This window comes from Sceloporus undulatus, chromosome 5 (genome assembly GCF_019175285.1).
Source record: "Sceloporus undulatus isolate JIND9_A2432 ecotype Alabama chromosome 5, SceUnd_v1.1, whole genome shotgun sequence".
Lineage (NCBI taxonomy): Eukaryota > Metazoa > Chordata > Lepidosauria > Squamata > Phrynosomatidae > Sceloporus > Sceloporus undulatus.
The window spans coordinates 140382396-140405396 of record NC_056526.1 but is presented as its reverse complement, the minus strand read 5'-3'; the positions used below and the strand labels follow the sequence as shown (position 1 = coordinate 140405396).

Below are 23001 nucleotides of genomic sequence, written 5' to 3'. Positions count from 1 at the left end.
ACATTTGCTGACTATTTTTTTGTTTATGGATATTATTTCTAGCTCTACTGTCAATGCATGGATATGTAATATGGCAGCACTCTCTTTGCAGACATGCCTACAGACTGGGAAGCCATATAGCAGTTGCAGAATATGCTATCAACTTGAGTCACATCTTTGGAAAAAAGGCAGAACATAAACCACAAATCCTTATCTAAAATCAGCCAAGTGCAAGATCTCCTAAATCCTTTCATAGACAGGTCAGCAACTTTCTCCTCAGCTGGCTCTGGATTAAGTTTACTGAAACCCACATAAAGTAAAGAACTGCAAGATTCTGTCACAGAAATAGAAGTGAACAGGAAGTGAGCGTAACTCTGTCAAGGTGCACAACATTGCTAAGAGAACTCTGGGTATTTAAAAAAGATTTAAAAGATTAACTTCTTACATACATCTTTATTGAATAAGTCTCTAGACCATTTCAAAGAATACAAGATAAAAGGGAAAAAACATATATAGTTAAAACTTACATAAAAAGAAATTTCTATAAAATTTAAAATACATGATTACACTGTTCTTGTAATTTGCACAACAGCCGTTTCTTCTTCTTGCTTCCGTAGAATAGCAGCTTTCACTGCAAACAAGGCAACTCTAAGAGTAATAAAAGGCTCAACTCCTTGCAATAGGACTTGCTTTCATCATCCCTTTCCCTCAAATTTCTGAGGATGGGAGCTAGATATTGCCCTCTAATACTGTTATATAATTGACAATGCAGCAGGTAATGTGTAAGATCTTCAACTTTAGGTGCCCCATATATACAGTCTATCAAGAAAAAGGATATCCTGGGATCTTCCTTGAATCACCTTTGAGTCCATTTGCTCAAAGTGAAGTTTGGCAAAAGCCTTCTGATGTTCACTTTTCATAAGGAAAAACAGATAATTTTCGTCCTGGAAGAGCGTTTTGGCCCTTGATAGCCATTTCAAGGATTTTACTGAGGCCAGAGCTGCTAGGATTAACTTCTTGTTGACTTGGTTAGAAATGTAAATCTATGATAATTTCATTCTCACAAAAGAAAAAAATCAACAACTCAATCTTTATTTACAATCCATAGATTTGCGATAACTTAAAACCATTTACAATATAAAGGTTACATAAAAGATACAGGAAGTTTACATACAATTAAATTATCAGATTGGGTTACAACACTGGAGATTAGTATTGGTTGTATAATTATAGTTCTAGGATATGTTGCCATTAGCCTGACCCTTTTTTTTGTTAATTCAGTCTCTCTAATTTTAACAACTAGAGACAAAAATTTTGCAACAGACAAGTTAATATTCATGCATTACCACCTTAAACAGCTTTTAAAAAGCTTTTAAAACAGATCTCTTCCGGCAGGGCTTCCCTGAATAGATACCCAGTCATTTAAAAAAAGCCTGGTTTGTTCACCCCTAATTCTGCAGTTGCTATTGTTTAACTGTTTTGTCTATTATTTTAAGTTATGTTTTAAACTGTAAGCTGTTTATTCATAATTTAGGGGTGGGTGGGATTGTGGGATATGGGAATGTATGTTTTAACCTTGTAAGACGCCCCAGTTATGTTGCACAGAGAAGCTGGATAAAAATATTATTTATTATTTATTATTATTAATTGTTATTTTATAATAGCCCCGCTTAGAGCTGAATAAGGGGCCAATCAGCCGGCTATGGCACTGGTTAAAAAGACTCATGTGAACAAAATGTGTGATAAAGTTTCAACCACAAGGCAAAATCACACAGAAGTGGATATTTTTTGATTAAAAATATCAACACTTTTCTTTGCATTAGACAGACTATAGTAGCTTTTGTGTACTTTTATTACTTTTCACATTCTGGAACTTTCTGCAACATTTTTTTTACCATTACATAGATTTTTGACTGCTGATGGTGTGGTTGGGGATGGGGGGACTCTGGTCTTTTTGGGGCTCATGTAAGCATGAATCAATTGCAGAAGATTTGGCAGTTTTATCAGTGGAGTGTCTCCACAATGCAATAAAGAATAATCAAATATTCTAGCAGTCTTGCTATATGTGGATATGAGAACAATCTGATGGGAAAGGAATTCCTAATTCATCTATCCATGTTATTAAAAATTAATTTCTGACCAGGTTTCTATAAGCCAATCAGGGTAGCTGTGGAACTGCCCTTCTTTAACCTCAAATACAAACAAAAAGTATATATCTAAATGAATATCATAGTAGACAAAAACAATTTAATATTTGGAAGAGTTCAAAATATGAATTCTTCCATTCAGGTTATAAGACCAGGCACCTATACATTTGAATCCAGGCCAAAACAGAGAGTCATCTTCACCACAGACCAATATTTCCTGAAACTCCCTTATCTTTGAGAAGTGAAAGGTAGTTAGTGGTAGGGCAATCTTGCTTGAAGCTGAAAAGGCATTTCGTTGATCAGGAACTTAATTTTATGCTGGGGGGGGCATAGGATTTATAGTTTTCCCTTATTCACATTGAATCATGAGGAAGAGAGAGCAAACATAGGGCATGCAAAATACGAGCATCATCAGAAAAATAGCAAATGAAGGGTAAGCATCATGTTGATGGTTTCCCTTCATCATTTGCTTCAGATACTTACAAAACACATGCTCCTAAGAAGGAAATCAGATTTTTCAACATGCCTCAGAACATTCATTCTAATTATTGCTAGTCAATGTTTTCAGCTTCTCATTTTTGAGAAGCAGGAAGGATTACATTATTTTCCAGAATTTTTTGTTTAAGTCTAGTTTAAGAGATTCAAGGGGGATTGAGGGAGCCTGCACCTCATTACATTACTTTCTAGGAAAGGTAAAAAATCACTTTTGGTTGTGGAGCAGAGAAGAAAAATATCTCCTCTCCTATACACTTTAAAAAAAGGCCTTGGGTCTTGCTTTAAAGGGGAATTGCCCAAAGGCTTCCAAAAACAAACATTCTAGGAACATTTCTTTTTTTACTTTATTTTCTTATTTCTGCACAGGAAGAAGAGATCTGGAAAAGGCATGGAAGCCACAGAAATGGCCTTTAGGCTTACTGCAGCCTGCAGGCTATATCATTCTCATATAAGGCTGAGTACACACAGACTTTTTGTAATATAATGTGGTTGACAGAAAGAGCAGTTTCACTTACTACACAAGGAAAACACAAGTATTGTTTCCAGTTCATGACATCTACACGTATTAGTATCAAACATTTTTACATTAAAAATCCAACACTATCTCTCTCTGGACTTTATCATACAGGGCTAATGGGATGCGACGAGAACGGTCCCAAAGGAGCCAGGAAGGGAACGGAACGAGTGGGAGACACATTTTACTGCACACTCATTCCCAGTCCGTTCCAGGGAGGAGGAGATTTTTGAGAACTGTTCAAAACAGTTCTCAAAAATGTCCTCCTCTAGAACGGATGGGGAACAGGTGGGAAACAGAACAGAATGAGTGAGGGACTTGTGTGTGAGATACAATGTGTCCCCCCACTCGTCCCTCACTCATTCCAGGCCCCTTCCATTCTGTTCTGAGTGCAGTCTCTGGGAGCCTTGTGCGATAAAGTTCACAGTGTGTGTTCTTTGTCTCTCACCAGTCAATGATTTTTCTGGTGCTCTGCAGTCTCACTAGCTTCCCATACAACCATGGCAGACAGATCAGGGTGTGCAGATAGCCAGAGAGTCTACAGAGTGATGGTAAGATAAGTAATAGAAAACAAATGGATGGCCTTGACCACTTGGTAGTGATAAAATAAATGCAAAAAGATTACCAAAAGAAATTCTAAATGACACTGAGAACAAAGCAGAAAAATTGTGGCTCGATTTTCACAGGCCTTTGTGGCACCCCTATCATATGCTAAGGGTTCACCAAGGATGCACCGTCCATATTGGCCTCACCCCTGGCACATGACGGGAGTGTCAAAATGGCAGCGCTCTGTACACATGAGTGCCGCCATTTTGACGTGACGGACGCTTAGCGTCCACACGTCCCAGTGCTGTTGTGATGCTACAAGTGCACCATTGGTGCCTTACGGCGTCACAAAGGTGCCACAAGGAGAACCCGCTTTTTGTGGGTTCTTTTTGTTCCACGGCAGAGCCGCGTGGTTTGTCCTTTTTGGGCAGTCTGTATCCCTCCATAATTTCTCTTTCATCAGAGAACTAATGTCTATGCAATACATGCAATATAGGCTTGAATCCCAAGATAAAGTAAGTTAAGGAAGTTCACAGAATAGAAGTTTCCCGAATTCCTGCCAGTATCTCTTTTGGTTAACATATCTTATGATCCAAGTCATACTCATGTGCTACATGGGGCAATACAGTATCTTATCGGAAGATGCAAGTTCACATCAGTATTCTGTCAGAATGTTAAGATTTCTGATTAATTTCCATTCAAAAATTGATTTTACAAACCTTACAGAAAATGCAGCCCTTTTCTTATACAACATTTAAATGTCACTTCCCATAATAAATAGCAATAATTGGTTTTAAAGGCTAATAATCTTCAACCAAATGTACTCTATATTTTTCATGAATTTATCCAAGCAGAAAAGCAAATTTATGCAAAAATCAATTTCAGTATATGTTTGTTGTGTTTGCACATGGGTAACTCAGGAAAAATCATTTCGTTTAAATGTCATGAGTTTACCCTATTCCCCTTTCCCCCAGTGTGTTTAATGGATGTCTATATCCTGACTTTATGCTTGGGTTTAAAAACAGTATCAAAACTGAACTTTGATATTGTGTATTTGCATTTATCTCATATGAAACATTTAAAAGAAGGCAGTCAAGCCTAGAAGGCATTGCTGGAACCAATGAGTAATGAAATTGAAACTTTTAAGAGGCAGGTTGACACACATTATATCTTACAGTTTTATATACAGGAATGTCTAATTATACATATTAGTGAAGGGGGTGAAAAATATTTACTATTTATCACTTTGGCTTCTGACATTCAAAGTATCATTACATTTATATTTCTGCGACTTGGCTACAACACATCCAAAAAGGCTGCCCAAAAACATGTGCATATTATTCTAACAACTCACTTCAGATCACTATTGGAAACAGTCTCACTGTCAGTATGTACCACTAGCTGAGCTTGGCAAGTCTTTCTAGAACAGTCTAAGGCCTGTTACAAATGGGCCTTAAAGTGTGCACTCTGTGCGTGCTAAGGTTAGAAAGGGGCATCCTTTCCTGACGCCCCCAACCCTAGCACGTGCGGAGCACGCACAAAATGGTGGTGGCCGTTCCACACGGCCGCCACCATTACGATGTCACAACTGTGCTGCCTCTATATGGGGCGGCGCTGACGTGACATCATCATGCCGTGCCAGGGCGAATAGTGTGCCCCTTCCCCGGCCACAAAAGGAGCTCCGAAACGGAGCTCCTTTTCCGTTTGCATCACTGGGTGCAGCCTGCAGACGGCTGCACCCAGCGAAAGGGGCGATCTGTAACATGCCTAAGACTGTAATTTTAATCAAATGATATACAGAGGTGAGTCTCCTGTTCTTATGGGTTTGTTAGAATGCTTGACAGCAACCATGAAAATGGAAATGTGCAGCTAGCACAGCAGAGACACCAGTAGGAATTCCACACAACATGTATGTAGTACAGAAGAAGAATTTTGTTTTTAGTCAGTTCAAATGTCCATGTAAGGCCAAGATTTGCAAAGACAAATTTGGAACAAATGTCAAATAAAGATAAAATGTGCATTTACTGACAGAGCAATGTCTTAACAACTGTGCTAAGTTTTAGCATTGTTTTCTGATGTCTTGAGTTTCTTTATATGTAGCAATTCATTTTTCAGGGTGATGGTAATTATCTGTTTACAGGCTATAGGAGAAGAGAAAGCATTCAAATCTGAAGATTTACAGAAGTGGCAGAAAATAAATAAAGCCTAATAGGAAATCATGCATTACCTGGATTACTGAAACAAAGAATTGCTGATTCACATAAATTGGAACAATGAACAGGTATTTGACCGTTTCACTTGTTTATCCATCTTTCATAGATAAAGGACATGCATTCAAGGACTTGCAACCTACATTTAAATAACAATTAGCTTTCATGCAGGCCTCTCATTTACTGGAAGATTCCTCATTTATTACATGCAAAGATCTGCTATGGTGCTTGTAGGCATGCCACGTAGGAGAGGAATGAAGAATTATGTTATGAGAATCCTACATTTATGTGAATGTTATAAGCCTGAAGTGGAGGAGGTCAAACCCAATGTATAAATAGGTTCTGAACTTTTATACAAGGAACATATGGCCTTAAATGTAATGGTAAGCAAAAAGTCAACTGATAAATAGAATGATAAATATTATACAAGTTTCATTGTGATAGACTGTCTTCAATTTACTTTGAGGATGGGCAAATAAACACTGGGAGGTTGTTGTTTTTTAAATCACATTTGGAAACTCTACACAACAAAAAATAGTGCTACAGCACAATACTAGTATGCTTATTTGAGTGGGGTTTTTTTGGGGGGGGGTGTCAGGACAAGTCATTATTATTATTATTATTATTATTATTATTATTATTATTATTAACCTTTATTTATGAAGCACTGTAAATTTACACAGTGCTGTACATACAATCTTTTTAGTTAAACGGTTCCCTGCCCTCGGGCTTACAATCTAAAAAATTTTCATGGTTGCTTTCCAAATATCTTCATGTTCCAGCACAACACCATCATATCTTTATGTGCCAGAGGTTTTCCTAGAACTGTAGAACCATCAGAATTTGAGACAACCCTCTCAGTGCAATCCTACCTAGGCTTACAATTTGTTCCAGACTATTACTGGAGCAATATCATCATCATCATCACCACCACCACTACCACCATCAATTATATCTCATTTCCCCCCAAAATAGTTAAAAACATACAAAATGATTATTAAAATACAATTAAACTATTACAATATTAAAACTGATCATTTAAAAATTATTAAATAAAAACATTATTTGAAAAATTAAATACAATTAAAAAGAAAAGCATTTAAAAACCTTACACTTTAAAACAGCACAATGCCTCCGGTACATTCTTTAAAAACTTTTTGTTTTAAAATCTTGTCTGAATAAATAATATTCTAAGCTTTTTTCTTTTTATTTTCTCCTTCCACTCTCTATCTCACTCTCTTTCTTCATTCCTTCCCTCCTTTCTCTTATTGTGTTGGCCACTGATCTGACTGAGTGCCATGTACCCTTTTGAGTTTAGTCTACCAGCTCCAACTTAAGTGTGTCCAGATGATGATGGACTGCAAGTCCCTCACCACTGATCATGCTGATTGGGGTTTCTGGGATCTGAAGTCCAACAATACCTGGAGATCCAAGCTTAAGAACTGCAGCTTTAGCTGGTGAACCTCTTCAGAGGCCAGGAAGCATCACCAACTTCTTAAACCAGTAGAGCCAATTCCAACATAGATCATTCACAATTCACAAGCTATACAAGCTACTAATCTTCCTGGCTGAAGCTACTGATCATTTTCAGGAACAACATCTCATATAATGCACTGCAGGAAACTAAATGGGATGTTATCCAGAGCATGACCCTATGTAGTAAGGGTCACTCAGTCCGGGAATGTTCATAACACACAAACCAGCCAAAGCTGATGAATAGCCACTGAGGTTACCTGACCCTCAAGAGACCTTGCTGAATCAAGAAGTACCATCCCAAAGTAATCTGAATCTATCTAAAACATTTACATACCCAGTTCATGGACACAATAACATCTACCCAAAAGGCCTCCAAGATCCACTTTCTTCTTTCTAGCTCTTTGGTATCATTCTAGCAATATAAAGAATAAAGCCTTTTCATCTACAATATTTTCTTGCAGATTCTTCTAAATGCCTACGTTAAATTTTTATTTCAGTTGGTCACCAATATGATATTCTGGGGACTTTGAAGTAGATGGAAAGTGAACAAGGAAAAATGACACACAATAGAAAGCAAATTATAGGAGCTCAACTTGAAAGGCAGTATAAAGAAACAGGTCAAGAGTTCCTGAGAAATTCCTCAGTAATACATAAATGTGCTTATTACTTTTGGAAATGAACTTTAAAGTGGAATCACCTAAAACCATATATATTTCCCTCCCTGGAAAATAATATTCTTTGAACTACAGAATGAAACCAACTTGATTTTCAAGTTATACCCTGCATATGGAAGTCATTTATGTATGGCATCCAACACACTGTGTTCATTTGCATAATAATTGCAGTTCAAATATTCAGTGAGGACATTCAATGAGATTGTTTTCCATAACTAAAATAAAGGTGCCTTTCCCAAATACAGATTCCCAAACCTGAAATAAAACATGAAAAACATTTTCAATTAATCCTTTTTCTACTTATTAGTGGCTACAAATGGCTTGTTATTATCAAACAGTAGAAAAGACATGGACCTCTTTTTTTTTTTAAAGGAAGACAAATCTTAATTTGATAGTAATGGTGCTTATAATAGTACTGCTTACCTATAGTCTCTGGAAAGGCACCCCAGATGTAACAGATCTTCAGGGGCTCTCCCTTGAGAGTAGAAAGAAAGGGCCAACCTCTAAGAAGAGACTCAGTTTGCTAAATTCCTTCCATACAATATGGGAAATTCTGTGGCCTTTCTCCATCCTATATCAAAAGGAAAAGTGTGAGCTAGGATGCATTATGAGAAGGGCTTTTCCCACAGGATATATAGCAACACACCTCCAGAACTGAGGAAATTGTATAATTTCAATGATACATTCTTCCCATAATGCATCCTAGCTCACTCTTTTCCTTTTGATGGCAGTGTATATAATTTCACAGCTATTGTAACCAATGGAAAAGGAGAGAAAACTACAAAATGTCCACCAGCTCCAGACAGGCTGGGCTTTGGATAAAGGGACTTACCCACTTTCAAATCTCCCCAATCACAAGTAGCAGATCTCCACTACCATCTTAGTGTGTTTTCTGCTGTGACTGAGTGCTTCTGTTCTAGGAACAAGGGTGGTGGTAGTGTTTCCTCTATTGTACTAGTCTCCATATTGAAAAAGTAATATAGTAATGATTTGATTATTTATTTGATATGGAGGAGTGGGAAGGGGAGCGGATTTGCTAGGAAGAGGCTACTATGTTTTCCACTTCAAAATAAAAAAACAGAGAGGTGATTACTTAGTGTGTATGGGAGGGAGGTATATATACATCAAAGAAAATGCAACATTATGAAGAAACCTATAGACTTACTGAAAGATAAAAAAAATGTCTTTCTTAATTTCTCTCCAAGAGCTTCAAGCAACAAAACAGAAAACTCCCACCTTGAAAAATTAAAAGCAGTTTGTACCAAATATTTAAAAGAATTTTGCATGGCTAAAGAGGTGAAACTGTATCTCTTCTCATCAGCAATAATAGACATTATCCAGTAAAAACTTGTTAAGAGTTCCACAGTCACATTACAAGAGAGATTGTAGCTATCAATGAAAATTACCACTTGCTGTAAGTCTGCATTTCAGTCAAAGACCGATAGAACACAAGGGCACTAACTGTGAAAAGGGCTTCTCTGTTTGCCTATCTCCTGTTTCTGGCTCCTATTCCTCTTTTGTGTATTTACCAGTAAATCAATTTTACAAAACACACATGAGAAGTCACTGACTCTTTAAAGTTGCCATAGGACTTCTTGACATTAATAGAAGAAGAAAACAGGTAGCAGCTTACTTGTTTAATGTCCTTAGCTCAGATCTTTCACAATGGCTAATGTAAATGCTACCAGTTATTAAACATGAAAACAATGACGGAGGATGAAGAAACTGATCTTATTTGAAGCAGCTCAAAATATTGGATCTCACTGGCTTTAAAAAGGTGATACAAATCAGAACTGGTAAAACCTCACTTTCTACAGTTACATATTTTCCTATCTATCTATCTATCTATCTATCTATCTATCTATCTATCTAGTAATCTTGATATCTATATCTATGTTTACATCAACCTATCTGACATCTATTATCAATATCTAAGAGTTATTTTTAAAATTCATGTACATTACTTATTACTTATTGTCATTGAAATTAAATTCATTGTTGTTGCTTGTTACGATAACAGAAAGTACCCTGCAGCATTACTGTTTTTTGTTGTTGTTGTTGTTGTAGTTTTTACTTTGTTCAAATGATTGTTGTGATTGTGGGCTGCCTTGGGTCCCAGGTTGTAAGAACAGCTGGATAATAAGTAAATGATCCAATTTTTCTGGGTCTAGATCTGTATATTTGGCAAACATGTGTCCACTACTTTGTGGTATATACAGGCTTCTGAAAATCAAGATGGAAAACTGTTAAATATAAATGACACTATGCAGCCTGCAGTAGACATAGCTTCGCTACTGAGTAGTCACACTGATATTTCAAAAGTAAGAGATGGGAAAGGATGGGAAAATCAGAGCTTTAAAAGTCCCTTTTCAGCACATGTCCCATAAAGCTCAGTGGTCAGCCAAGGAGATTCTTGAGGTTGTAATCCATGAATAACTTTTCTCAACACTGTGAAGAATGGACAGTTCCATTCTATATTTCACTTCATATATGAAGGTTTTAATAAGAATCTGGATGGATATTATTTGTTTCTGTAGAGCAGTGGTCCCCAAACTGTGCTCTTCCAAAATCCCAGACTATTGGCCAACATGGCTGAGGCTTCTGGAAGCTAAAGTCCAAAATCTCTTAAAGTATGGCATCTTTCTGAGTTGCTTCTCTGAGATGGGGCTTGGAGGCACTGTTCTACAATGTCTCCATTCTTTCTTGGAAGGGCACTCTCAGAAGGTGGTGCTGGGGGATACCTGTTTGACTCCTCGGCCATTGGCCTGTGGAGTCCCTCAGGGCTCAGTCCTGTCACCTATGCTTTTTAACATCTAAATGAAACCACTGGGAGAAGTCATCTGGAGTTTTGGAATAAGGTGTAAATAAATAATAAGGTGTCACTTTATGCTGGTGATATCCAGCTCTATCACTTCTTTCCACCTAATTCCAAGAAAGCTATTTCTGTCCTAAACCAGTGTCTGGCCACTGTAATGGACTGGATGAGGGTAAACAAATTGAAGTTTAATCCAGACAAGACAGAGTTGCTCCTGGTCAGTCAAACCACAGATTTGGGAATAGGGATTCAGCCTGTGTTAGATGGGGTTACACATTCCCTGAAAACTCAGGTTCATAGTTTGGGGGTAATTCTGGATTCAGCACTGAGCCTGGAAGTCCAGGTATCAGAAATGACCAGGAGTGCTTTCACACAGCTAAAACATGTGCCCCAGCTGTGCCTGTTCCTTGAGAAGTCAGATCTGGCCACGGTGGTACATGCCTGGTTACATCTCGTTTGGATTACTGTAATGTGATCTATGTGGGGCTGCCTTTGAAAAGTGTTCAGAAATTTCAGCTGGCCCAAAGAGCTGCAGCCAGGCTGTTAACTGGAGTTGGCTACAGGGAGCATACAACTCCCTCGTTGCAACAGCTCCTTTGGCTGCCAGTTGGTTTCTGGGCACAATTCAAAGTGCTGGTTTTGACCTATAAAGCCCTATACAGCTTGGGTCCAGGCTATTTGAAGGACCGCATCTCCCTGTATGAGCCCACCAGAGTTCTGAGATAATCTGGAGAGGCACTTCTCCCTGTCCTACCACCCTCTCGGGTGTGTTTGGTAAGAACAAGAGAGAGGGCCTTCTCAATGGCTGCTCCCAAACTTTGGAACTCCTTCGCTAGAGAGGCCAGGATGGCATCATCCTTACTATCCTTCTGACACCAGGTAAAGATGTTCCTGTGCAGTCAGGCCTATCAAGCTGAGAAGAACTGGGTTTTTAATGCTGGGCTATACAAATTTTAATGGTTTGCATTTTAATATATTATACTTTAATTTATAACTCTTTTAAACCTTAAAATTGTTTGTTTTTTAATTTTTATATTTATGTGTTTTAATGCGTTGTGTTGTTTTATACTTGTTTGCCGCTTTATCCTTATATTGGGAGAAAGGTGGGATATAAGAAAATAATAATAATAATGGCAGCTGCAATCTAGGACATCTGGATAGCCACACACTGCACATCTTGCTTTAAGCTTTTTTTAAATTCAGAATACACTGAAAGTTAGTCTTGCTTCTATTAAATAAGCATTCAGGTGTCTTCGTAATAACCCACTGTTTAACTCCCACATTCTGTCCTTATTATAAGGATGTAGTTAGGTTAATCAAGAGCTGTGTGGGTGAATGCAAGAAAATAGCGATTAAAGACTGCATATTTAACTTGTATTGCCATTCCAGGTTTGATTCTTACTTCAGTGAATACACATTTTGGACTAGCTAGTTCTAAGCTACACTGGCTCAAAAAAAAAAAACAAAACCTTTATTCTTATTTCTGATGGACAACCCTTAGTTCAAATCATGTTAATTATATATTTTTTTACTTTAAAGAAGATACAGGAAGAATCGTACATTATTATCATTGTTATTTCAATTCACTGTATTCAGTCACTTCTGATCTTTTTGGCGTTCTTTTCTCTATTTATTCCACAAACTTTATAGCATAAAGGGAAGGGACTATACATGTATTTCCATCTGTTTAAGTGATCAAAATAATATTTTATTGCTACTTAGTTGTTTGTTACAAGCATGGGACGTTTATACATGACTCTGAAGGGCTACTTGGGATTGCCAGCCTTGATGTTTATTTCATAAAGGTATGCTACTGGGAAGTGAAATTACTTTATGTTTCAACTTACAAAACAACACACATATAAAACCATCAATGACTTCAATAAACACAGGATTACTGTAGCTATAAGCAGTATTTGAAAAGTGCTTGTAAAGTGGGAAATGTGTACACAGTATATTTTCACACAAAGAGAGAAATGCTATTATAACTTTCTTTTCTACATGGTTACTGAATGCTGGGAGAAGCAAAAGAAGGAAGCTCATCTACCTCTTCCCGTGATTTCTGACAGTTCAACAGAAGACAACCAGGAAAGTGTACATGCATAACTTTCCCAAGTGATAAAGAAATAAGTTAATGCAGGATTGCTAAGCATGTGGAAATCTCTATGCAGATACAGTGGTGCCTCGGGTTACGAAATTAATTCGTTCCGCGGCCGCTTTCGTAACCCGAAAAGCCTTCGTAAGCCGAATTGCCATAGGCGCTAATGGGGAAAAGCCGCGTTTCGTGCGAAAAAGCCGAAAAAAGCACCAAAAATTTTCTTCGTATCCCGAAAAAACATTCGTAACCCGGAACAATGATTTCCTATGGGATTTTTTCGTATCCCGAAAATTTCGTAACCTGGGTATTTCGTATCCCGAGGTACCACTGTACAGCTATACTGTATGTTTATTTGCTGAATATATGAAGGCTGACAGACAAGTGAAAGAACATAAATCATGGGAAAGACAGTGGCACTGTCTTCCAGCTATGAATTTAGCCAACACATGGAACTGAAGGTGATTAGAGGATTAGAGGAGGGCCTTTATTAAAATAAATAAATAAAAGAATGCCCGCCCTTCTTCACCTGGGCAGCGGCCCGGAGGACTTTCTCGCCGCCAGAACAGCGCTTTCGCAAGGGCCGTTAGAGGGCAGAGGAGACGTACTTGCCGGCTGTAGACGAAGAATGTTCACTGCGATTTCTCTTCGTCTCTATTGCTGTACTGTGGAGGGGAGGGGGAGGATTTGGGAATGGGAGATGTTTTGGCTGGGGAGGTAGGGGATAGTCCATCTAATGTGAGCGGAGCTCCTATTGAGGTAGTGTGGGGCAGGGGGAGGTATGGCGGTAGGAGTAGGGACTTGCGTTACAGGGGAAGGAGAGATCGATGCTTAATACCTATCTCTCCTTCCTGTCCCTCTCCTAACCAAAGGGACCTGAGGGTCACTCCAACCATACCACAAATCCTGACTCTGCTCCTGTGCAATGCCAGGTCCATTAAGAACAAGTCCCACATCATTTATGATCTAATTGAGGATAACAACTGCGACCTGGCTTGCATTACTGAGACCTGGCTTGGGCCTGGAGGGGAAGCTGTGTGGGCCCAGGCCCTAACCTGTGGGTACTCAGTGAAGGACCAGACCAGGTTAGGTGGGCGGGGGGGGGGGGGGGGGTGTCGCCTTGATCCATAAGAACACCTTGTCTCTTTCCAGGACCATGTTCGTCAAACTTCCTACATCGAGTGTATACCTGACCCTGAAGCCAGAGACAGTCTAGGGATTCTGTTGGTGTACCAGCCCTCGTGCGCTAACAGACTCCCTTAACGAACTGACACAGCTGGTCTCGGAGGTATTGTTGGAGTCCCCCAGGCTTTTAGTCCTGGGAGACTTCAACATTCCCTTCACGGCCAGCTATGTTCCATCCAGTGTGGTTCGTGAATTCATGGATACCATGACGTCCATGGGGTTGTTTCAATTGGTCTCGGGTCCAACGCATTCTGCGGGTAATACGCTCGATATGGTGTTTTGTACGAGCATGGAAAATCCGTGGGCGGAAATAACCAATATTTCCCCCCTGTCATGGACGGATCATTTCCTGGTGGAGGCAGTGATCAAGGCGTCTACACAGATCCCTCCTGGAGGTGGCGGACCTATTAGAATGGTCCACCCTCGAAGGCTGATGGAACCCAACAGGTTCCAGGAAGCCCTAGAGGGGCTTATGGTTGGAAATGACGGCGACTCTGTTGATGCCCTGACCGGTATCTGGGATACCGGTCTATCTAAGGCTATATACAGTATCGCTCCCAAGCGCCCTCTCAGGCCTGCTTCCAAACATAAGCCCTGGTATGCGGAAGACCTCCGGGCGAGGAAGCGGGTTCTGCAACGGCTAGAGCACCGCTGGCGGAAACACCAGCGCTTATCCGACAAGACTCTCCTAGACCACCTTTTGAAGGACTATGGAGAGGCAATTCGTGCAGCTAAGAATTCGTTCTATGCTGCACGTGTCGCGTCCGCGGAGTCGCGTCCGGCAGAGTTGTTCAGGGTAGTGAGGGAGCTAACTCAGCTCCCTCCTGCCCCGAACCAGATCCTTGAACCTTCTAAGGCCTGCTGCAAACAATTTAACAACTTCTTCGCGGATAAAATCTCTCGGATAAGCGAAGGTCTTGAGGCCAGCCTTAGAGCAAAACCTAGAGTAGAGGTATCCAGGGCATCTGTGAACTTGGTTAGTCTGGATCAGTTTCAGTCTGTCAGTACCGAGGATGTGGACAAGATCCTTGGAAGTGTTAGGAAGACAACATGCCCTCTCGATCCCTGTCCCTCATGGCTAGCGGCACAGGGGGGGCCCGGCTGTAACCTTGTTGTTACAGCGGATTATTAACACCTCACTGAGGGATGGGAAATTTCCAACAAATTTGAAATTGGCCATAGTAAAACCTCTATTAAAAAAGCCCTCCCTCGACCCCCTGTTGCATAATAATTACCGGCCAATCTCGCTATTGCCATTTTTTGGGGAAGGTGATCGAGCGGGCGGTTGCAATCCAACTTCAATCGATCTTGGATGAAACGGAATATCTAGACCCATTTCAAACCGGCTTTCGGACAGGTTACGGGGTTGAGACTGCTATGGTCGCCTTGGTCGATGATCTCCGTCTGGGCATTGACAGGGGAAGCGTGTCCTTGTTAGTGCTCTTGGACATCTCAGCGGCTTTCGATACCATAGACCATGGTATCCTTCTGGGGCGCCTGGCGGAGGTGGGAATCGGGGGCACTGCGCTCCAGTGGTTCCGATCCTACCTCTCCGGGAGGTCCCAGATGGTGCAGCTGGGAGACGTGCACTCCGATGAGAGGGCCCTTACATCTGGGGTCCCTCAAGGAGCCATTCTGTCTCCCATGCTTTTTAACATTTACATGAAACCGCTGGGAGAGATCATCCGGAGACATGGGGCGCGGTGTTATCAGTACGCTGATGACACCCAAATAGTCTTCTCTATGTCTCCGACTGATGCAGTGACCGGGATGGCATCTCTCCTCTCGTGGCCTGTCTGGAGTCGGTAATGGGCTGGATGAGGGACAACAGACTCAGCCTGAATCCAGAGAAGACGGAAGTACTTGTGATAGGTTCTCCCGGTCCGGGGTTGGCGGTGGTTCCACCCGTTCTGAACGGAATCACGCTTTCCGTGAAGGACTCTGTACGCAGCTTGGGGGTGCTCCTGGACTCGTCGCTCCACCTTACATCTCAGGTGGATGCGACGGTCAGGAGCACCTGTTATCAGCTTCGGCTGATACGCCAGCTGCGTCCCTACCTTGACCGGGGAGACCTTGAAACTGTTGTACACGCCCTGGTAACCTCTCGTTTGGATTTCTGCAATGCGCTGTACATGGGGCAACCCTTGTACCATACCCGGAAGCTGCAACTTGTGCAGAATATGGCAGCCCGCCTGGTCACTGGCACTGGCAGGGCCAGTCATATAACACCAGTCCTTAAAGACTTGCATTGGCTGCCTATTCGCTTCTGGGCGCAATACAAGGTGTTGGTAATTACCTATAAAGCCCTAAATGGCTTGGGCCCAGGGTACCTGGAGGACCGCCTCTCTCCGTACAATCCGCCCCGCGCACTTCGATCTTCAGGACAGCTATTGTTAAGAGTTCCGGAGGTGAAATATAATTCCACCTCTAGGAGGGCTTTCTCCATCTTAGCCCCCAACCTCTGGAACGCGCTGCCCTTCGAGCTCCGCTCAGCCACCTCCCTACCTCAATTCAGGAAGGGGTTAAAAATCCCTTTAGTCGAACAAGCCTACCCTGACCAGTAATTCTCCCCCCCCCCCCATGTCAGCACTGTTTTGCCGACATGATAATTTTATTATTTTTATTGAATTGTTTTTAACGTATTTTATGGTTCTGTTTATTTGTATTGTTATTTCCTGTTGTTCACCGCCCTGATTTTTAGAAGGGCGGTATATAAATAAAATATTATTATTATTATTATTATTATTATTATTATTATTATTATTATTATTATTATTTATTAATGTAAGCAAGAGATACAGCTGATGACATGTCAGAGAAGTTGTAAAAGCAAAAATTAAGAATAGGTAATTTTATGAGTTTCATAGAAGCATTTATATTTAAGATGTAACCAAAAGGGGAAGATCAGTGGCTACCAATGATAAAGATTACTATTATTTGGCAATAAATATATATCATTATTTTAGTGACTTTGTACTGGGTATCATTTCTTTGTTTGTAAAAGATTTAATTTGTAGGATTAATGTGTTGAACTATTTCAATTCCTTCACCATGGTAGAATTCAGAGACAAAGGGATGGGACAGACCACCTGAAAAGGGTGGATTGGGGCTGCCCCGGACTGCAGTCCCAATCAGCCCTGGAGCTGGCCCAAATAGGAGCAGAAAAGATCCCCTCCTACTGGGCCAATAAAAAAGCAGACTTAAGAGGCCCAGCTGCAATCCCAGGGTGGCTTCTGGGTGCTCCAGTAGCATGCGGTGTGTAGATGTCATGCCCCTGGAGCATCCTGAGGCCACCTTCATCTGATTGGTTGAGTGGTTTTGAGATGGCTTGGGAGCATGCAGTGTGTAAATGCCATGCTCCCAAGCCACCCAGAAGGCAGCTTAATTTGCTGGTCTGTTCCTGCCCATAGTCATGTTAGTCTGGATTATCAGTATGCAAAGAGATTTTGTAGTATCTTTGAGAATAGCTGAAAGGGGAAAAAAAGCTGGTAGCTTTCTGCTGCTGAAAGAGAGGAAAAGACTTTTTATACTTGGTTCAGTCATTAAGCAGAATGGAGACTGCAATCTAGATATCAGAAGAAGTCTGGAACTTGCAAGAACAGCTATGAAAGAACTATACAAGAGTCTGAAGTGTAACAATATATTACTGAATATTAAGAATACTCCATGCCATCACATTTCCCATTTCTCTGTATGGTTGTGAATGGTGGACACTGAAGAAAGTAGACAGGAAGAAAATCCACTCACTTGCAATGTGGTGCTGGAGAAGAGTTCTACAGATACTAGGGATCGTTAAAAGGATAAATAAATGGATTCTAAACAAATCAAGCAAGAACTCTCAGAAGCCAAGAAGTCTAAACTGAGACTGTCATACTTTGGAGATATCTTGAAAAGACATGAAAAAAACAATAATGCTTGGTACGTCAATAATGATGCTTAATGTAGAAGGCAGTAGGAAAAGAGGAAGACTTCATTCAAGGAAGTCTCAATCCAGGAAGTCATAAATTTGCAAGACCTGAGCAGAGCTGTTGATGATAAGGTGACTTTGAAGCCTATCATTCAAAGGGTCCCCATAAGTTGAAGTGGACTTGGTATTAATTAACAACAGAATTTAATTCTACTTTTAAGCAACCATGAGACCCTCGGATACAGTGTTACACTTTTTCATATAAAAGCTGCACAGCGAGAGGGATGTCCTGAAGAAAGGACTGTGAGAAGGAATATATGAGCATAAGAACCAAGGAGAATCCTGTGAAGCACAGTGTCCTTACAAACTTTTACTCACCTTTGTATGTGATTAAAACACCAGCTTTTTGAACATACTTTTTTTTGCTTCTGGAGAGATTATTATGTGCTCTATAAATTCTTAAGGATATAGTTCTCTGCTAAAAACTTTGAGAAAGAAAAGCGGAGAATACATCTGTATATAGGGTGATGGCGGCAAGGATATTATATGCCACAAAATGGAAGAGGAAATACCTACATACAAGGAATGGCTGCTGAAATTAGTAGATATGATGCAAATAGACATTATGACATATTATTTGAAAAGCAGGTAAGTGCAAAAGTGCAGTGCAGGAGGAATGGTTAGGAGTAAAAAAAAAAAAGGGAAAGGCTGTAGTCATACATTCCACACATTTCTAGGATAAATCATAATTAGTACAATTATGCATATGAAAATTAGAGTAACTTATATTAATACATACATTGATTCATCAAGATGAGAGGAAGATGGGTGAATCATAAAGGTGGAGAGCAACAAGGAATTGTAGATGATAGCAAAGATGTGTGTACTAAGTGGTATGATATTCGAATTAAAGAAGAGATCAAAATTCAATAAGGGTAGAAGAGAAGTTCAAATAGAGGTCAAGAAGCTTACAGATGTTTGGTAGCATTTGTGGATGTATAGAGTTAGTATGTATTTGTGCTCGGAGATATTTAGATTATTATGTTTGTTATGTTATGTATATGTGTTATTTTAACTGGTAAGGGCTGTGAATACCAGTGAATCAATGTGTAAAAGATAAACTCAGAGTTTGGAAAAAATCACATATTGTGAGACTATGGGCTGAAACAGACAGCCCTGAAGGGGTGGTTTAACACTGTTCCTTTGACCGCCAGATTGGGGACATGGCAAAAAGTCAGCTTTTTTGCTGCCACCACAGCTTTGCAGCACTCCTGCAGTGTGCGGCGTATAAACACCGCGTGGCCCAAGTGTCGCAAAGCTACCTGCCATGCAGGCAGTTTCACAGCCAACTTGGGAGCATGAGCCATTCCTAAGCCACCGGGAAGCCACCACAAAGGGGCCATCTGTTTTGCCCCTATGTGACTCACCAAATGCTGGATACAGTGTAGCAAGTGGCTACAGTGGCTGTGGGATTCTGGAAGTTTGGGCATGAAAAAAAGAAAATATATCCAACCTATGCATAAACTTGTCTTTGACGTTTGTAAAAATTATCACCACCATCTCTCTGTATTTGTAACTTGAAGTGTTCACTGGAAAACTTTCAGTAGAGCTCTCTGTAAAACTCTCCTTAGCAGAAAATTTATTTTTCAGCTGTGGATTCTAAATCCCTATTGGCTTAGAAATGCCAAATCATATAGCTCAAAAAGTAATTTTCAGTCATGTTTGATTCTAAACTTACCATCTTTAGATGACAGTCAAGGCTCCAATTAACTACACTGCTGAAAAATGTATCTCCTACTAAGAAATGCTAATGAAACAATAGTGATAATTAATCATGCCAGATTCACACTCCTATTTTGTCTACATATTTAAACAGATTTTAATTGCCTAAGTCTTTGGAAAAGAAATTTAAAGGCAAGCTAAAGTCCTAAAGACATGCACTGAAATATATTTTATGCTATCTGCAGTTCTTTATTTTTTCCACAGATGGTAAGATACAACTCTATTCTAGTTATTATTTTTCATAATCATACTACAGAAATGCTCAGAAACTGCACTACAGATCCTCCCTAAGGCAAGAGAGATGTAAACTTAAATTAAGTCTTAGTAAAATCAAGATAATTTACATAGATCATTCAAGCTGGTTTTGTACCCAGGCCTTGCATCAGCACCTAGCACAGTGTGAAAAATGCCACTCACTAAGGTTGATTCCAACAGCTGCATAGACATGACACTAAGTACAGGAATCTTATATATCAAGCAAATGAGAGGTATTCAGACACAAACATTAGGAAATTATGGAAGTTTTTCCCCTAAATTCTGTTCAGGAGGCATAGATAGAAAGAAGAATGGATTCTGCACCAAAGCTATTTTTGTGTTGGTATTACATATTTCCAAGAAGAAAAGGAGTATCAAACAAAAAAGAGAACAAAACAAGAATGCCACATTAAATATCTGGTATGGAATAGTAATACAATGAATGGAGATGGTGTCTAACTCTGAAGCTCCCCTAAGTCCCCATTACCTGGACATTCCAAAGCAACAGTGGGTGGGTATTCTGTCTGACACAAAAAAGTGGGCAGTTCATTTCCTCGAATACCAAAAATGAGTCACCTATCATTGATCACATTGATGGGTGCCTTCTTCTGACACCAGCGGGAGTGATTCAAGGTGAGCGGCACAGTGAAATGTGTTGTAAATACCTGTATAGGTGTGGTTCTTTTGAAATTCGGCTTAAGGGGGGTATAACATGGGTCCGTTGCTGAAGTAGCCATATGACACCCAGAGAGTTCACACCAGACTTGGGAACTGGGCCCTGTGCCATCAGAACCTATTGCCATGATGGGGGGAACATGTGTCATTTGGCTCTGTCTTGGATACAGGAATTTTGGCTTCTTCCCTCTGTGGCCTCAATAATTCTTGGTGCAGATAGAATGCAATGTGCTGTTCAAAGCTGTAGGCTGTTTTATGTCTTTATGGCAGAAAAGTCCCATTTTCCCAATCCAGATTTAATTAAGGGACAATTTTTATTGTAGCAAGTTTAATTTTCAACATATGATGCAAAAAAACATATGATGCTGATATAGTATTTGATTTAAAATACTATATCAGCATTTATAAAGCATACATAGACATTGTTTGGAATAAAACTAGGAAGTGTACTCACGAAATGCCCGATAGAATTCTTCTAGGCCTAGGTGCTTGTCACTGTTATAATCATCATATTTCAACAGATCGAAAAGGGAACAGTCAGAGAGATCTTTGCCAAGTTCATCCTGTTTTATTACCTGACAAGAAAATTATAACCATGAAATTACACTGGAGCTGTAAGAGTTGAATGGTATAATTAAGTATTTCTAATATCATGTAATATATCGTTTTAAAGAGACTGCAGGGCAATGAACTAGAACTATGTAAAGTCAGAGATTTGCAGTTGCTTTGTAATTATATATGTCATTCATTAAAATGTTAATAAATTTCTGACTATGCATATTTGGATTTGGAACAATATGAAATGAAACAATAAACATGTGTTCTATATTACATAAAGACAAAAGTTTCAAATTGTAATCACTCTTGGCTTTATTCATAGATATTTCTGCAGAATATTCTAATACATCCCACTTGTGAATGCAACAAAAAACAATGACAAGACTTAACCTTCCCATATGTTTCTATCATTCCAATGGAAAATTCTGCAGGAGAATGGAGGTAGTAGCAACAGGGGGATTTCTATACAAGCATTAGTGACTTTCAGGTCCACACTGCATGTAGGCAGTATGTGGAGGGGGGTATTTACCACTCCCAGTGTAGTTTTCCTGATTAAAAAAAATCATTTCCAAATACTTACTTGCCACTCAGTCTACTGTAATTTCAGCATCTTGCTGCTGAACAGCACATCAGTCATGTCTATCTATGTGATAATACAACTAAAGGCAAATACAGCTAACTCAGATGGAGAACAATGATTCCTTACAGTATCCCAGATTCCCCCTCATTTTGCAATGAAGCAATATGCAATTGGTAGCATAAATGGTAATGTGGCAAATTGTCATGGCCAGCCAAGATCAGCTCTCGGAGGATGAGCCTCCTCCAGAGCAAGGGCTGATTGAGGCCAACACCAGGTGCTGTTCCTGCCCTGCCAGGTCCCAGCTGTGATCCTCCAACCCCAGAGGAGGAGGTTCAACCAGTCCTGTGCGAAGAGAGACCTTCTATGGTGCCACTGCTTAGTGGGACTCTGGGGGAGAAGCTTGCGTGCAGGTGCCTTCTTTCAAAGAGAGAAGAGCTGAGGTGCTTGCAGGCGCAGATCACAGAGATGCCGAGGGCAATTAGCCAACCAGCCTCAGGTGGACGAGGGAGAGTTTCCCTTACTTAAGTAGAGATGGGAGAGGACTAATGCTGGTTGCTGAGTTTATTGCATGATCTCTCGGCGTGATTGCTGCTAGCACTAGGATTCTTTGTTACCTTGACCTTGGACCGGACTTTGTTATCTCTTGGCTGTTTTGACCTTGGACTGTTTGACCAACTCTGTTTCTCGGTATCCTGACTTCGGCTTGACTCTTGGAACGTTTGGACTTCTGGAATTCTGAACTCGGCTTGTTTTCTCGGACTGCTCTCAGACTGGTTCCTTGCAAGGTCTGCTTTCTTTCACTTCCACTGTGCTAAGGCTCTGTTATCAGCTACTGTCAAGTGTCTGCTGGCAGCATTCCCGGACAGAATAAACTCTAGCAACCAGCATTAGTCTCTCTCCCACTTAAGTAAGGGAAACTCTCCTCGTGCACCTGAGGCTGGTTGGCTAATTGCCTCTCGGCAATTCTCTGTGATCTGCGCCTGCAAGCACTTCCAGCTCTTCTCTCTTTGAAAGAAGGCACCTGCACGCAGCTTCGTCCCCAGAGTCCCCACTAGGCAGTGGTACCATAGAAGGTCTCTCTTCGGCACTAGGACCTGGTTGAACCTCC

At 40.3% G+C, this 23001-nt stretch overlaps 1 protein-coding gene across 3 annotated transcripts in view; it reads right to left on the bottom strand.

Annotated features, from left to right (window-relative positions):
- The window catches only part of FSTL5 (follistatin like 5), a 420360-nt gene that overhangs the window by 159996 nt on the left and 237363 nt on the right, over positions 1-23001 (bottom strand). For all 3 annotated transcript variants that reach the window (XM_042470475.1, XM_042470477.1, XM_042470476.1), the window contains one exon: positions 21210-21330. In XM_042470475.1, the coding sequence (XP_042326409.1) occupies positions 21210-21330 (121 nt within the window). The remainder of the gene's footprint in view (positions 1-21209; positions 21331-23001) is intronic.